At 44.2% G+C, this 17,663-nt stretch overlaps 1 protein-coding gene across 5 annotated transcripts; it reads left to right on the top strand.

Moving 5' to 3' along the window:
* Positions 1–81: 81 nt before the first annotated feature.
* UBE2T (ubiquitin conjugating enzyme E2 T) lies at positions 82–16,573 on the top strand. Of its 5 annotated transcripts, XR_014220912.1 has the most exons (9): positions 84–274; positions 7,559–7,671; positions 8,898–8,967; positions 10,896–11,001; positions 11,801–11,899; positions 12,383–12,466; positions 12,871–12,955; positions 15,150–15,268; positions 16,138–16,226. XR_014220912.1 is itself a non-coding variant. In XM_082227457.1 (7 exons), the coding sequence occupies exons 2-7, from the start codon at positions 7,563–7,565 to the stop codon at positions 13,006–13,008; spliced, it is 606 nt and encodes a 201-aa protein (XP_082083583.1). In that variant the 5' UTR covers positions 82–259; positions 7,559–7,562; the 3' UTR covers positions 13,009–13,023. The 5 variants fall into 5 exon arrangements, 4 of the variants coding, with proteins under 4 accessions (XP_082083583.1, XP_082083582.1, XP_082083584.1 ...); XM_082227457.1 differs by lacking the exons at positions 15,150–15,268; positions 16,138–16,226 and having other exon boundaries at positions 82–259; positions 12,871–13,023; XM_082227456.1 differs by lacking the exons at positions 15,150–15,268; positions 16,138–16,226 and having other exon boundaries at positions 12,871–13,023.
* The last annotated feature ends 1,090 nt before the right edge of the window (positions 16,574–17,663 follow it).

Genomic DNA, 17,663 nt, shown 5'->3' with positions numbered 1-17,663 from the left:
CCCCGCTTGGAGCCGCTCCGCCCTCCGCTCTCGCTGGCCAATCCGTAGTAGGTCCCATTTTGACGGGCACTTCGAACGCCCATTCACGGCGCGGCCCGTGCAAAGCATGTCGGGCCTTCGTGCTTCTAACCTGAGGCAGCGGGTTTTTCTAAAGCCCTCCCGAACCTCGACTTCCTTCCAGCTTTGCTGCAGCTGCCAATCCATTCTGAAAGGGCGGGAAAGGCAGCGGAAGGTCCCGCTTCTTCAGAAACCGAGAGGGGTTCGTAAGCACCGGGTGGGTTTCGTGCGGGGGTCTCGCAGGCCGCCTTGGCAAAGGAAGCCCTCCGAGGCGGGGCGGGGAGAGCCGGTTCACACTGGCGCTTCCCCTTCAGTTTCGCACGGGGAGAGGGGAGGAGGAATAGCCCTCCCTCTGCATGCACTGAGGCTCGAATTATGGGTGTTATAATTGCTATTACCTTTATTTTGCTATCCTAACTGGCACCCTCAGGTCCCCTGGGCGGGTTACAATTAAAAGTTGTGTGTGTATATATATATATATATTTGCTTTCGTAGATTTTCACGGGTACAGGAATGCAGGTTTTGGTGTCTTCGGGTGTCTTCCCGTGTAAGAGTCGGGGTGTCTGTGCGACGTTTCGACGAGGTCTCACTCGTCATCTTCAGGCTGGTGCTTTCGGCTTCTTGTTACTGGAACAGAGCAGAATCTGGTGTTTGAGTTCCTATAAATACTGTTGAGGGGTGTGGTGTATAGCCTCCAACGTTCTGGGCAGAGAGGAAGTTCCTAGATTAGTGTGCCTTTTCTTCTTTTGTTCCTTAATTACTTGAGGGATATCTTGGGTGATTTCATGAGTGATATTCTGAATACCACTGGGTGGGTCATTAAGTGTAGATTAGTTGCTAAAGCTTTCGTGTCTTGACCTCTTGAGCTTGTGAAGAGTTTTTCTGAGAAGATGGCTGTGCTGCATTTAGTTGTGCTCTGGCTTGGCTTCGTGTATAGGGGCGAGCTGTGATTTTGTGCCTTGTGCCCGCCAGATCTGTGTAGGGATTGCAGGGGGGTGCAGCATCCGGAGGTGCCACTATAGTTTGGCTACTGGATGGAGTCTGTAATATGTCTGTGGAGAGGGTCTGGGTTTGGGTCTGGTGTGGTTGATTGGTGACGGCGTTCTGTGTGCCTCTGGTTCTGGTGTCGGTTTTTGTGGGGAGGGCTAATTTCCAGATGTCTGGCAGGCGGGACGTGTCGTCACGCTTGTTCATGTTGTGAGGGTGTTTCTCTATCTCGATGGCTTCCATGATTATTCTCTTGTGGTGATGTTCCATGTTAAAGAGCAATTTGGAATCTGCAAAATTAATTTCGTGTCCTGTTTCTTTCATGTGTTGGAAAAGAGAGGAAGTTTTTTCTTCTTTTTTGACGGCATTCTTGTGTTCTGCGATACGTGCATTTATTCGTCTGTTTGTTTGTCCAATGTACGTGGCTGGGCAGACTTTGCAGGGTATTTCATAGACCCCTTGGTTTTCCAGCTGGATTTTGTCTTTTGGGTTTCTGAGGATATTGGCTATTTTTTGATTGGTGCAGAAGGCTGTTTTGATATTGTGTTTATGGAGGATTTTGCTAATTTTGTCTGTAGTGCCCTTGATATAAGGAAGGAGGGCCATGCCATTGTTTTCTTCTGTGTCTTGGTTTTTGGGGGGTGTTTCTTTTTGGATTAGCTTCGTAACCTTGTTTTTCTGGTATCCATTGGCGATTAACACATTTGAGAGATTCTGTAACTCAGTTGTCAAGTGGTCTTTGTCAGCCAGGCGTTTGGTTCTGGAGATGAGAGTCTTGGCTACGGAGTTTATTTGTGCAGGGTGGTGGTGTGATTGTGCATGTAAGTAGCGGTTGGTGTGTGTTTTTTTCCGGTAGATAGTGTGTCCTAGGGAGCCATCAGGTTTTTTGTAGATTAGGACGTCAAGAAAGGGGAGTTGGTTGTTGTCTTCTATTTCCATAGTGAATTGTATTTTGGGGTGTAGGCTGTTGAGATGTGTGAGGAAGCTATCTAGTTTTTCTTTCCCGTGTGGCCAAATTACAAAGGTGTCGTCAACATATCTGAGCCAAAGTTTGGGTTTGTGTTCTGACTTGTCTAAAGCATTGGTTTCAAAGTGTTCCATGTACAAATTTGCGATGACCGGTGAGAGGGGTGATCCCATAGGTGCTCCTTCTATCTGTTTGTATCTTTGTCCATTGTGGATGAAGTACGTGTTGGTTAGGCAGTGGTTGGTCAGGTCCAGGATGTATTTGGGGGGATTGTATTTGTTTTGAATGGCTGTCAAGGCTTCATTAATGGGCACTTGAGTGAAGAGAGATACAACATCGAAGCTCACAAGTAGGTCATCGGGATGTAGGTATTGCAGAGAAAAATCTTCCAGATGCCCCAAACTCTACGGTCTCCCCAAGATACACAAAGAAGGAACACCACTCAGACCAATAGTCAGCTCCATAGGCTCACCTCTACAAAATCTCGCTAAATTTCTCGCTAAGCAACTTCAGCCCTATGCAGAATCCATCGCTTCACACGTTACTAACTCCTTCCAGTTCATAGAAACAATAAAGAAGCAATACCTACATCCCGATGACCTACTTGTGAGCTTCGATGTTGTATCTCTCTTCACTCAAGTGCCCATTAATGAAGCCTTGACAGCCATTCAAAACAAATACAACCCCCCCAAATACATCCTGGACCTGACCAACCACTGCCTAACCAACACGTACTTCATCCACAATGGACAAAGATACAAACAGATAGAAGGAGCACCTATGGGATCACCCCTCTCACCGGTCATCGCAAATTTGTACATGGAACACTTTGAAACCAATGCTTTAGACAAGTCAGAACACAAACCCAAACTTTGGCTCAGATATGTTGACGACACCTTTGTAATTTGGCCACACGGGAAAGAAAAACTAGATAGCTTCCTCACACATCTCAACAGCCTACACCCCAAAATACAATTCACTATGGAAATAGAAGACAACAACCAACTCCCCTTTCTTGACGTCCTAATCTACAAAAAAACTGATGGCTCCCTAGGACACACTATCTACCAGAAAAAAACACACACCAACCGCTACTTACATGCACAATCACACCACCACCCTGCACAAATAAACTCCGTAGCCAAGACTCTCATCTCCAGAACCAAACGCCTGGCTGACAAAGACCACTTGACAACTGAGTTACAGAATCTCTCAAATGTGTTAATCGCCAATGGATACCAGAAAAACAGGGTTACGAAGCTAATCCAAAAAGAAACACCCCCCAAAAACCAAGACACAGAAGAAAACAATGGCATGGCCCTCCTTCCTTATATCAAGGGCACTACAGACAAAATCAGCAAAATCCTCCATAAACACAATATCAAAACAGCCTTCTGCACCAACCAAAAAATAGCCAATATCCTCAGAAACCCAAAAGACAAAATCCAGCTGGAAAACCAAGGGGTCTATGAAATACCCTGCAAAGTCTGCCCAGCCACGTACATTGGATAAACAAACAGACGAATAAATGCACGTATCGCAGAACACAAGAATGCCGTCAAAAAAGAAGAAAAAAACTTCCTCTCTTTTCCAACACATGAAAGAAACAGGACACGAAATTAATTTTGCAGATTCCAAATTGCTCTTTAACATGGAACATCACCACAAGAGAATAATCATGGAGGCCATCGAGATAGAGAAACACCCTCACAACATGAACAAGCGTGACGACACGTCCCGCCTGCCAGACATCTGGAAAGTAGCCCTCCCCACAAAAACCGACACCAGAACCAGAGGCACAAAGAACGCCGTCACCAATCAACCACACCAGACCCAAACCCAGACCCTCTCCACAGACATATTACAGACTCCATCCAGTAGCCAAACTATAGTGGCACCTCCGGATGCTGCACCCCCCTGCAATCCCTACACAGATCTGGCTGGCACAAGGCACAAAACCACAGCTCGCCCCTATACACGAAGCCAAGCCAGAGCACAACTAAATGCAGCACAGCCATCTTCTCAGAAAAACTCTTCACAAGCTCAAGAGGTCAAGACACAAAAGCTTTAGCAACTAATCTACACTTAATGACCCACCCAGTGGTATTCAGAATATCACTCATGAAATCACTCAAGATATCCCTCAAGTAATTAAGGAACAAAAGAAGAAGAGGCACACTAATCTAGGAACTTCCTCTCTGCCCAGAACGTTGGAGGCTATACACCACACCCCTCAACAGTATTTATAGGAACTCAAACACCAGATTCTGCTCTGTTCCAGTAACAAGAAGCCGAAAGCACCAGCCTGAAGATGACGAGTGAGACCTCGTCGAAACGTCGCACAGACACCCCGACTCTTACACGGGAAGACACCCGAAGACACCAAAACCTGCATATATATATATATATATATATATATATATATATATATATACACACACACACACACATACACTATATCTATATATAGTGTCAAAAGCCAGGGAGACTTTGTATGTTTGTGTGTGTATACTCTCTCTCTCTCTCTCTCTCTCTCTATATATATATATATATATATATACCGTATTTTTCGCTCTATAACACGCACCTGACCATAACACGCACATCATTTTTAGAGGAGGAAAACAAGGGAAAAAACATTCTGAATGAAACAGTGGATGTATCATTTTTGTGCTTCATGCTGTGGCCACAGATATGTGATCTGATGGTGAATTTGGGCTGACCCAATGCAAAGATCCTGAGGATCCATGTGGATCCATGCTTTGTAACCACGTTTTTGCACCATTGCAGCCCCAGACAACAGTGGGTGCGTGATTTGGGGGGGGGGGCAGGCTGTAGCCATGGACATGCTATGTTCTCTGGTGGTGAATTTGGGGGTGACCCAATGCAAAGATCCTGAGGATCCATGTGGATCCATGCTTTTTAACCACATTTTTGCACCACTGCAGCCCCAGGCAACTGGGTGCATGATTTTTGGGGGGCAGGCTGTAGCCATGGACATGTTATGTGCTCTGATGGTGAATTTGGGGGGGTGACCCAATGCAAAGATCCATGTGGATCCATGCTATGTAACCACGTTTTTGCACCATTGCAGCCCCAGACAACAGTGGGTGCGTGATTTTGGGGGGGGGGCAGGCTGTAGCCATGGACATGCTATGTTCTCTGGTGGTGAATTTGGGGGTGACCCAATGCAAAGATCCTGAGGATCCATGTGGATCCATGCTTTTTAACCACATTTTTGCACCATTGCAGCCCCAGGCAACAGTGGGTGCATGATTTTTGGGGGGCAGGCTGTAGCCATGGACATGTTATGTGCTCTGATGGTGAATTTGGGGGGGTGACCCAATGCAAAGATCCATGTGGATCCATGCTATGTAACCACGTTTTTGCACCATTGCAGCCCCAGACAACAGTGGGTGCGTGATTTTGGGGGGGGGCAGGCTGTAGCCTTGGACATGCTATGTTCTCTGGTGGTGAATTTGGGGGTGACCCAATGCAAAGATCCATGTGGATCCATGCTTTTTAACCACATTTTTGCACCATTGCAGCCCCAGGCAACAGTGGGTGCATGATTTGGGGGGGGGCAGGCTGTAGCCATGGACATGCTATGTGCTCTGATGGTGAATTTGGGGTGACCCAGTGCAAAAATCCTGAGGATCCATGTGGATCCATGCTTTTTAACCACATTTTAAGTGGGGAGGGAAGGAAAAACACAGAAGGGCTAAGAATGCAGGAGTGGGGTATAACGGGAGGGAGCAAAGGAAGGCAAAAGTTTCCCCCACGCACCCACCCAAGCCAGCCAGCGCTCTCTCTCTCTCTCTCTCTCTCTCTCTCTCTCTCCCACCTGCATGTTTTCAGCAGCACCGGAGCACAGAGAGGAAGGAGCGACAGTCTGCTTTCCTCTCTTCTTGCCTGGAGGGGAGGGGCTTTCCCTGCTCTTTGTTCTGTTTGAGCAAACACAGTAACGAAACAGAGGAGGGTGGGCAGTAAGACCCTGAGGCAGAATGCAGGAAAGCAGCCGCTTCCTCTTTTCAGGTTTGTTTCCCTTCTCCCTGAAGCGCGGTTTGATTTTTGCCCGATTTTTCGGCTCCAGGGACCACACATTCGCTGCATAACACGCACAGACATTTCCCCTTCCTTTTTAGGAGAAAAAATCTGCGTGTTATAGAGCGAAAAATACGGTATATATAATCTACACACACTGTACATTCTCTCTCTCTCTCTCTATAATATATATATAGTGTTAAAAGCCAGGGAGAAGAGACAATGAAATCAAAACTGCAGCTCCCCGACTGGCTCCCATTTTTAACAAAATGCCCCCCTCTAGCCTTCCTTAAAAACAGTAGGAAGGGGCCTGGCTGCCTCCTGGAGCTGAAGGTCTACTTCCACCTACTTGAAGGACTGCCTCGCCCCCAATGTGTACCCCCTTCACTGCTTAGATCTGCAGAACTCACACTTTTACAAGTGCTGTATCACGTTTGCCCCACGTTTACAAGTCAACAGCACCCTCACTTCAGAACTCCCTGCACGTTAATATTAGGCAGGTTCCTTCCCTGTGTTTTTCTCCCCCCAGTGCTCGCTGAAGCCTTCTTTGTTCATGAAAGCGTACCGAGGCATATAATTTTAGTAACTGTGATGTGTTTAAAAATGGCTGGTTTTATTTTATATTCTCTCCCCACCCTGCCCATTGGCTGGGGGAAGTGGGGGAGCCCCATTGTGCATATGGAAGTTCTTGCATGGGTGTCTGCTGATAGGACTCCTTAGTTGAATCCTGCTCAGTGATACCCACCAGTAGTAATGCTACTTTCCTACCAGGGTGGGAGGGAGCCTAACTTCTTTAAAAGACACCTCCACAGAAGCCAGTAAAGTCTATAAATCTGATGCCCACCCTTTTCCACATAGCATAAGTTGGTTGAAAAGGCATGCTCTCTCCAACTACAGTAGTACCTTGGGTTACAAACACCTCAGTTACAAACACTCCGGGATACAGACTCCGCTAATCCGGAAGTAGCACCTTGGGTTAAGAACTTTACCTCAGGATGAGATCAGAAATCGCATGCTGGTGGCGCAGCGGCAGCGGGAGGCCCCATTAGCTAAAGTGGTACCTCAGGTTAAGAACAGTTTCAGGTTAAGAATGGACCTCCGGAATGAGTTAAGTTTGTAACCAGAGGTACCACTGTACTCCTGAAATATTGTGCTGCCTTGCCCACTAATAGATCTCAGCCTAGTGTTTAATGATCTCTACAAGATCATATACAAGTTGCAAAAACGTTACCTAGTATCTCAGTCCTATTTAATATTGATTGATGTAAAACATGAGTGCTTCTGACATGAAGAAATTGTTTTGATAGTGATCTCTAAGTGTGAGACTGGTTCTGGATCAGCATTTCTAGTCTAAACAGGCTGCAATCCTTTTTTAAAAAACTTACACAGCTACCTGAAAATTCTGCTACTACTACACTGACATGCAATTCATTATCAGAAAGGATTTATAGTTGCTGAAATTAGAAAAGTTAAATGATGCAAATTTCCCCTACACTATTGCAGAACAATGCAAAGGGCTTCACGACTTAAGAGGGAGCTGCATTTGCTGACTACACAGCCGCCGCCAGGAATTACTTGCTGGCAGAATGGAAGCCGTATAGATGATCTTCAAGCCCGTATGTATCTGTCTGGATTCGATATTTTCTGCCCTCCATACCTCAGTAACCCAGCAACAATAAACAAAACAATATACAAATAGTTAGAGGTTAGAATCTATAACTTATATTTTTGTTGTTTAGTCGTTTAGTCGTGTCCGACTCTTCGTGACCCCATGGACCAGAGCACGCCAGGCACTTCTGTCCTCCACTGCCTCCCGCAGTTTGATCAAACTCATGCTGGTAGCTTCAAGAACACCATCCAACCATCTCATTCTCTGTCGTCCCTTTCTCCTTGTGCCCTCCATTGCCTTTTCTGTATGCATGCAAATATACTGCATACTGTATTTAGAAGCAAGTTCCATAAAAAAAGTTGGATTTGTTTCAGAGTAAACTTGTGTGGTGCCAAAAAGCATGCAGTGAAGGATGGTGGGGAGCTGCAGTCCAACCACTTCTGGAGAGCTATGGATTCCCCAGCCCTTTTCTAGATTGTTTTAATGCAATTATTTCATTTAGTTTTTTGCCAATGATTCACAGGAATTTGAGGAAATGTTGCTTAAGAAGCTGAACTTAGTTGTGATTAATAATGAAAGGGAAGGTGTTGTGTATATCAGAATTATGTATACAGTCATACCTTGGGTTACAGCCACTTCAGGTTGCGTCTTTTCGGGTTGCGGACTGCCGAAATCCAGAAGTACCGGAATGGATTACTTCCGGGTTTCGGCGGTCGTGCATGCACAGAAGCGCTAAATTGTGCTTTGCGCATGTGCAGACGTGGATTGCGAAGGTGCATCCCGCACGGATCACGTTCGCAACCCATGCGTCCACTGTATAATCCATAAAAAGTAAAGATACTAGGTCATCTGCATAGCAGGAAATAGAGAAGTAGCTCCTTTTTCTAAAACAAGTGTTTGGTGTAGCAAAGATTAGAAGATGCTCATAATTTTCTAATTCTTTTTGGACAGAAATTTATTTTGTTAGCCAGTATAAAGATCCTTTCCTGGAAGATAAAAATACATCTTCAAGTCTTTTTAGAATTCTGGCACTGAACAATAAGTCTGAAAAATAAATAATTATTACATTCCTTGTAACTTTTGTTCTTTTCCTGCCTAGTTCCTTGGATGGATGTATTTTGAAGATATGAATATATTGTGGCTTATGTGATCAAACTTTGTTTTTGCAATGACTGAAGCAGTTACCTAAAGAGGGCAGTATTGTTGTATCTTAATATGTCTTTTTCTCTTTAGAAATGTTGGGTTCTGCAGATACACCATACGAGAAAGGAATTTTTAACTTGGAAATAGTTGTGCCTGAAAGTTAAGTGGATTTTTGAAAATCTTTTGTGCTTCAATGTATTAAGCATATATGGAATGGTAGGTTTGTTAAATACAGCTCATGAGACTGCAGTTCCTTTTACAGGATTAGGAACTAGAGAGCTGTTAAACCGCTTTAAAATCAAGCTGATTCCTCTAGATCATGCATGTCCAACAGGGAGTAGATTGCAGGCGCTTGGAAGTTGGACGTGCCTGCTCTAGATCTAGTAAGGGAGCTCAATGTTATGCCAATGTGTGCAACAGGAGTCCTCCTAACCCTCCAAACAATAGCTTTTGGTGGCATGTAGGGGACTGCAGAGGTAAGGAAGTGTAAACCCTGTTTGCTTAAATAGGATACCACAATTGGATATCACACTTATTGTTCTGCCCGGACACTGAGGTCCAGCACCGAGGGTCTTTTGGTGGTTCCCTCGCTGCGAGAAGCCAAGTTACAGGGAACCAGGCAGAGGGCCTTCTCGGTAGTGGCGCCCTCCCTGTGGAATGCCCTCCCACCAGATGTCAAAGAGAAAAACAGCTACCAGGCTTTAAGAAGACATCTTAAGGCAGCCCTGTTTAGAGAAGCTTTTAATGTTTAATAGACTATTGTACAGTGGTGCCTCGCAAGACGAAATTAATTCGTTCCGCAAGTTTTTACTTCTTGCGAGTTTTTCGTCTTGCGATGCACGGTTTCCCATAGGAATGCATTGAAAATCAATTAATGCGTTCCTAGGGAAACCGCCTTCAGACCAGGTCCAGGGACAGTCTGTCCCCCGACCTCTTCTGAAGGCTGGGGGGGGGGGACAAGGGCTTTTCTTCCCACCGCCAGCCTTCAGAAGGCTGTTCTGAAGGCTGGGGGTGGGAAGAAAAGCCCTTCTCCCCACCTCCCGCCCCGCAAGCTCCGGGGACAGGAGGGCTTTGCTGCCGACCGCCAGCATTTTAAAAGCCCCCGCTGTCCCGGGGCGATTTTAAAATGCTGGTGGGTGGCAGCGAAAGCTTCGCTGCCGCCCGCCAGCATTTTAAGATCGCCCGGGACAGCAGAGAAGTCTCCGCTGCCCCGGGAAGGCAGGCGAGGGGAGCAAAGACTTTTGCCCCCCGCCGGCCTTCAGAAGAGGTCCAGGACCTCTTCTGAAGGCGGGCGGGGGGCGAAAGTCTCCCCCCCCCGCCTGCCTTCAAAAGCCGTCGGGAACAGCGGAGAAAGGCGCTGCCTTTCTCCGCTATCCCGGGAAGGCAGGCAGGGGGGAGCAAAGACTTTCGCCCCCCGCCAGCCTTCAGAAGAGGTCCTGGACCTCTTCTGAAGGCGGGCGGGGGGCAAAAGTCTTCCCCCCCCCCGCCTGCCTTCAAAAGCCGTCGGGAACAGCGGAGAAGGCCGGCGGGGGGTGAAAGTCTTTGCTCCCCCCGCCTGCCTTCAAAAGCCGTCCACGATAGCGGGAAGCGCTTCCCTGCTATGCCGGACTGCTTTTAAAATGCTGGCGGTGGGGAGCAAAGCCTTTCGGCCCCCGTCGGCCTTCCTGGACCTCTTCTGAAGGCCGGAGGGGGGGAAAGGCTTTGCTCCCCACCACCAGCATTTAAAAGAGGTCCCCGGAGATTTCCCTATGGGCTTTCATCTTGCGAAGCAAGCCCATAGGGAAATTCGTCTTGCGAAGCGCCTCCAAAACAGAAAACCTTTTCGTCTTGCGGGTTTTCCGTCTTGCGAGGCATTCGTCTTGCGGGGTACCACTGTATTTTAATATTTTGTTGGAAGCCGCCCAGAGTGGCTGGGGAAACCCAGCCAGATTGGCAGGCTACAAATAATAAATTATGATGATGATGATGATGATGATGATGATGCTCATGCTCGTGCATGTTCAGAAATGGATAAGAACGAGGGATTTGTGGGTGTTAACTTGTGAAAATTCTCTTTCAAAATAAGAGAACCAATTGTTTTTTAATTAGGTATCCATTTGAACCCCCAAAGATACGCTTTCTGACTCCCATCTACCATCCCAACATTGACTCAGCTGGAAGAATTTGCCTTGATGTTCTCAGATTGCCACCTAAGGTAATGAGTTGCCTCTCTTACAGGGATTGATGAGAGCAGCAGTAGGCCTCCTGGCACAGCTGTTCCTATCTGCAAGTGCAGATCCTGCTATGTGTATTGGTTGAAAGAGGCCACTTGCTTGTATTTCCCTACTGAGGAGACCTGGACAGAAACAGTTACAGTCAGCAGGTCTAAGCTCATTGTAAACCTCATCTTTTCTTAATTGCCTTTGGTGTGTGTGTGGCACAGGTGGGATTGATGCTTTTGGGGTTTTGAGTACCACATATTTTTTCAGCATGTTGATCTGGCTATGCATATTGATAATACTGAAGTTTGTGAGTGTCACTGTGATTGTTGCTAAACAGGGTTTGGAGAGGGGAGGGAATAGTTTGCTGGGGGTTATTCTAAGATTTTTCAGAAGTACATAAAGAGTTAAGCAAAAGAGTTAAACACCCTTCCAAAATCAACTCAATAAATATAGAGGATGAAGGGTGGTCTCCTCAAGCCATGGAATGTAGAGTGAGATTTAGAAAAGAGAATTTAGGGAAGGAATGTGAATTGGACTACTTAAGTCCCTCACCACTATCTGAAGGAAACAGAAGCACTTCTGTTATTGGAAGAGAGTACATGGCAACATTTTGTTGCATGTCACACTTGTATATATTAATTGATATACAGGTTGCTTCTAAATTTCTGCAATGTTGCCCAGAAAATCTTGGGGGAAATTATAGCTTGGCCTGCAAAGTAACTCCCAACAAAACACACTTCTCTTTGTATCATAATACCTCCACTCACCCAAGTAATTTTTCGTTCTGTGCAGGGTGCATGGAGACCGTCTTTGAATATTGCAACTTTGCTGACTTCAATACAGATACTTATGAATGAACCCAACCCTGATGACCCCCTCATGGCTGACATAGTAAGTTTCCTCCTTTATTTTGGTGGAATGTGTGTTGTATTTTTGGAAGCTATAACTATGCTATAACTCTGTCTGTGAAGGGATGTGAAGAAACCACAGAGTGCAATAGATGTACCTCTTACAGTTCATTTCTTTGGGGTACAAATTTTCCAGTAATACAACTGAGAAAAGGCCATGTTGACCTAAAAGTGGGGGTGGGGAGAGGTGGGAGATGCTCAAAAAGAATTTGTTTTGTTGACAGTGAGGTCAACGCTTTCTACCTTGAAACATCATGCTTAAAAATGGATGGATGGGTATATATGTGTTGCATACAGGATACAAAATATGGCGATTGCAGTCTTCCTAAATACCTAGTGTGGTTAAGTAGTCTTCCATGCGGTCTAGTAAATCTGTCATCAAACGTAACTATGGTCTTATGGTTGAGAGGCCATAATTATCCTTGTCTCTTACTTTTTCCTTCTTCTTTTTTTTAATTATGTCTAGTCCTCTGAGTATAAATACAACAAGCAAACATTCCTCAAAAATGCCAGACAATGGACAGAGAAGTATGCAAGCCAGACAACAATGGTAAGGAAAGTATATCACTTTTGTTAGAGAGGAATGGGGTGTAGGTTAATCTTCACATGTGCCGTCTTGCTGTGCCCAACGGAATACTGCAAATCTGCGTCACCTATAATTGCCCATCTTCCTATAATTGAGTTTGTGGGATGGAAATACTATGAATGTGCCATGAAACACAAGTGTCTGGATTAACTTCTCCCTTGTAGACTACCTTTTCTGGCAATGGGAGTTTTTGTTTTGCTTTCTTGGCCATGTTGTCATAACTCTAAAATGTCATAGAAAAATGCAGGGATTGTTCAGAGTTTATTGTATTTTATTTGTGTCTGATCTTGTAGAATTTGCCTTGGGTAAGAATATTTGGAAGTTACCCTATTGCAAACATTTTATATGGAATATTATTTCGCTTGCAGTATGGTTCTAAATCTGCAGACGGCACACATCCTCCATGTATTTGTATGAGGGGAGGAATTCATCAGCAGAGACGCAGATCTTTTGGTAAAATCATTCCGGTATGCCAGGCCAAACGCATTGATTCCAGGGAAATTTAGGATGTAGGATCAGCCTTGTTCACTGATCTGGGAAATAATTTCTAGAAATTCTCCCAGTTGCATCTGGTCTACATATGCAGCGAAACAAGTATCTTTTTTTAATATGGTAAGCCCAAAACTTAGGCACATTTAATTTGTGCACATTCAGCTTTATGCGCTTGGCAATGAATGAATGAATGAATGGCAAGTGTCTGACTTTGGCAATTCTACATGTGTTTTTGCTTCATGTGATTTTGGCTTTAGGTGTGATCCCTGGAACACAACTCCCACGTAAGTTGCAGGCTCACTGTAGAGGGAGATTCATATAACTTAGTTCACCGTTGACACCTTATATTGCTTAAACTAACTTGAGAAGCTAGTTTGACGGCTGCTGATACAGTTTTAAAGGGTGCATGAGACCACAGAGCACACCAGGAAGCTTCAGAGATTGGTCTGCCAGTATCATTCGCCTACATCATGCAAGGACCATTAGGTTCCCTGCAAAAAGAATCAGTTAGGATTCCATAGAGGGTAGTTAATACCCTTCCTGTGAACTAACCACTATAAACACTTTGAAAGATGAGTGCTTTTAACCTGAACGTCAAGCTGCTCACCTGCAGGGCTTTAAACCATTGTGCTCCAGAGTCAGGTTAGAAGGAGATAAGCTTGTAATGAGATGAAGGTCTATCCTCATCAAACAAGTCTACCAGTGTACAGTCGTACCTTGGAAGTCGAACAGAATCCATTCCGGAAGTCCGTCTGACTTCCAAAACATTCAGAAACCAAAGTGCAGCTTCTGATTGGCTGCAGGAAGTTCTGTCGGACGTTCCCAAAATAGTTCGCAAACCAGAACAGTCACCTCCATGTTGGCAGTGTTTGGGAGCCAAAACGTTCGAGAACTAAGCTGTTCGAAAACCAAGGTACGACTGTAGTTATTCTGGCCTCTTCCCAGTCACAGAATTGGTTATAGCATTCCAGACAAGCAAATTGGGTCATTTGAGGAGTGGAGAGGAGATGGCAAAGCATGGTTAAGGGCAGGCTGAGAGATTGTCTTTTGACATTATGCATATACGGTGCTACCTCGGGTTAAGTACTTAATTCGTTCTGGAGGTCCATTCTTAACCTGAATCGGTTCTTAACCTGAAGCACCACTTTAGCTAATATGGCCTCCTGCTGCTGCCGTGCTGCCGGAGCAAGATTTCTGTTCTTATCCTGAAGCAAAGTTCTTAACCTGAAGCACTATTTCTGGGTTAGCGGAGTGTGTAACCTGAAGCGTATGTAACCTGAAGTGTATGTAACCCGAGGTACCACTGTATGCCTGATTCCTCTCACAGTGCATTTCTGAAGTTTTTCCATATAGAGCTTGATAACTTCAAAATGATGGGGATGTAGTCTTTGGCTATGATCTTAATGCTTGATAGGATATTTCACCTCCTACTGTAACTTCTGTCTGAAAGCATTGCTCTTCCATTTCTTCAGTGAGCATGGATTACCATTCCAAAAGCCCTAGGCTGCAGGTGTTACAGTTTTCGTTTGTTATCATGGTATATATTTTTGTGTTGTAAACTGCCCTGTTATCCTTGGATGAAGGGCGGAATAGAAATTTAATAAGTAGTAATAATTTCCTCCACTTGCAGTCTGAAGTGGTACAGTCCATTCTGCCACCTCCATCACTTTGACCCTATTCAGTCTTTACTTGCATGTAGGGGCACTGCCATTACAAAAGGGGCTGTGCCTTTAGACTTCCCCCATTGTTGCATGGTTGTTTCTGTATTCCAAGTGTTCAGGGCAAACGTCTGTAGTGGGAGACAGCTGTTCTCTTGTCGGCTTCCTGCACTTTGTAGAACTCTTAATTGTTCAAGCATTTGGCTGGCTCCCTATTCAATCTGGTTTAGAACCCTGATTTCCTTGCCTTTCTTTTGTAACTTTTCACTTGTCTGTTCAAAAAGTGGATCCCTAACTTTCTGTTCATTGTAGTTGCTCATTATTAGCATAGAATGGACAAATCAAAAGACTGGTGGGCAAATGAGACTTGGGTCTTAGTTATATTTAGGAGCTAAGGAGTCAGGGCAACTCCCAAGCAAAACATGTTTGGGAGTGCAAATGCCACCATTCAGAGGAGCAAAGATTTAATGCATACTATAAAGGGCTGTATTCCACAGTGACTGAAAGCTGGGGAGTGAATAGAATAGCAGGAAATGAACTTTGAGGGAGCACTTACTACTGGAGTCATCCATGCTAGAGCACCCAACCCAGCACCAGCAATGAGTTCAAGCAGAAAGTAGATGTAGCAGTCAGCTCTGTATAAATTATCCTGTGTCATCTTCAACAGTTTTGTGTGCCCCAATAAAGCACAGAGTGGTCTTCAGTAATTCACAACTATGCCTTCTACTTTTATTGAAATTTCCAGGTAAATTGGGATGAAATTACACAGCTGAAACACTTGGGGGCACCTGAACCTTAAATAATACAGCTTCTTTCATAGTTGCACTTTCTTGTTTCTAAACTAATGTGAAGAAGCTGATTCTTCTTAGGCTGTCAGTAGAATTTCAGCGTTGGATAAATTTGGCCTGCTTGTAGAAAGAACTGATTCCTGTTTGGAGGTAGCATCTCCATGTTGCCTAGAATTTGCTTGTAAAAACTGGTATATCCAGTGCTTTTCTTATAGGCAAAAATATGCCGGTACTGCATACCCTTGAAGTGCCCCCAGAAAAAAAGTACTGGGTATATCTGTGCTATGGAAGTGATCTATGAACAGCCTGTACAAATCTTGCAGAGCCATGCATATTGTATTGCACAAATTTCTGAAAAAGTTTTTCTAGTTCCCAGAACACGTAAGAACAGTCCAGTGATGGAGGAAAAGGCACATTTTCTCTTCTGTAGCACCTCAAGTTTGGCTGTCAGGCCACTAAATGTGGTGAGCTGTATAATGAGGATCTATGGAAATTCTGTGTGGGGTGGTAAGAGGGTGAGAAATTAGCTGATTTGTGTCTTTAAAGAACAAAATGTGCCCCATGACTTTTGAAGTCTTAACTTGGGGAGTCTGCATATTTGCAAGATGTGAATGAAAGCATTGGTCCTTTGAGCAAAGTGTGAACACAGAAACCAATATTTTTCTCTCTCACTTGGTTTTCTCTGATGTTCTTCCAGACTTTGGAAACCACCGATGAAGAGAACCACCAAAGTGCAGCCAACCCACCCAAGGATTCTCACATTTCCCAGAAAAGGAAAGGAAGCAGTATCAGTGGATTGTCCAAAAGACCTTGCTCAGAAACATAGAAGCTTTGCTGTCGTGCAGTATCCCGGTCTCTAGCTCTGTGTGTGTTTCAGTGTTCCTTTCCATCTCTTAAGTAGACTTGTTGCAATTAATGTACTATTTACTCGTTATATGCAATGCCTCTAAGGCTGTGTCAGTGAAGCACTTGTCTGTTTTTAAAAACATATTATTTTACTTCTGCAGATTTCTTAAGTTCTTTACAACAATTTTGTCTTTCACTGTCTAATTTGTGTATTTTGCTGTATTTTGTGCATGTTTTGAATGAAGGCACCAATGAGAGAATAATAAATAACATATTTAGTCCTGCTATGACTAATGGTCATGAATGGTGTTTAAACTATTTCTGGAAGCTAAAGTTGTGTACCTTTAGCCTCATTTGCTGGACTACAGATGAGTGCAAATAATATTTTATATATCTGCTCCTTTCTTGGCAGCTTTGTAAGTTTGAAGACACCTTCAGCAAGTTGAGCATTGGTCTGAAGGATGCACAGTTCCAAGGACGAACTCATGGTTTGCATGCCCAGGTTTCAATCCCTCACTGTTTAATTAGAGAAGTATCTCTAGTGTGCTGGATTCCTCCTCTAAATTTAAGGTGTGACAGTGAAGACAGAAGCAGTACTAAAAACAATTAGGCATGTTTAACTGTAAAAGTGCAGCATGAGTTTGGCTTTTCCTTGTGGACGCTGCTCTTTACCAATGTTGCTAAACCTTTAGTGCACTTTACTAAACCTGTTACATTTAATATAATATTTTTAGGTAATTAGTAGTAAAAGTGGGACATGCAACAAAATGCATCAGTGTATTCATAGAGAAGCACACCTATTCTGGGTCAAAGCTAAAATGAACAGGTCTTTAATCAGTATAAGTACAGCCAGTTGCGAACATACCTTTGAATAAATTACTAAAGATAACTGTACACACCCATAGCTACTGTTATACTTCCACCAAAGTAAGCAATTCTTTTGATATATAACATTTTCAGAAATAAAATTTTATTCACAGGCAACAAAAAATGCACCAAGCTTTCCATCTACTTTCCCATTGCATCCCCACGTTGAATTAAAAATGGGTAAATTTGTATTTTTTAAATAGTCGTTTTGCAAGGTGTGTTTGAGGAAAAGTTGAGCACGTGCCTATGGAGAAGACTGGACAGTGTCTTTATTAGAACTGGGATGTGAAGAAAATTGGACTGAAACTGTGTTTTGACTTTAATCCCAATTTTTCCAACTCTGAAAAGAAACCTAAGCATAACTCTTCTAAACAGATTATACAGTAGGTTTAAATATGGGTTCAGAACGTATTTTGGCAAAGGCGCACGCCAGCAAATAATCAGCCATACAATTTATCACATTTTGTCTTCTCTGACAGAAGGCAGTTGCTGCTACCTTCCAGCAGGAAC

The sequence above is a fragment of the Podarcis vaucheri genome, assembly GCF_965113315.1.
Source record: "Podarcis vaucheri genome assembly, chromosome: 6".
Classification (NCBI taxonomy): domain Eukaryota; kingdom Metazoa; phylum Chordata; class Lepidosauria; order Squamata; family Lacertidae; genus Podarcis; species Podarcis vaucheri.
The sequence above is the reverse complement of the archived record's forward strand: the minus strand, read 5'-3'. Positions and strand labels throughout refer to the sequence as shown.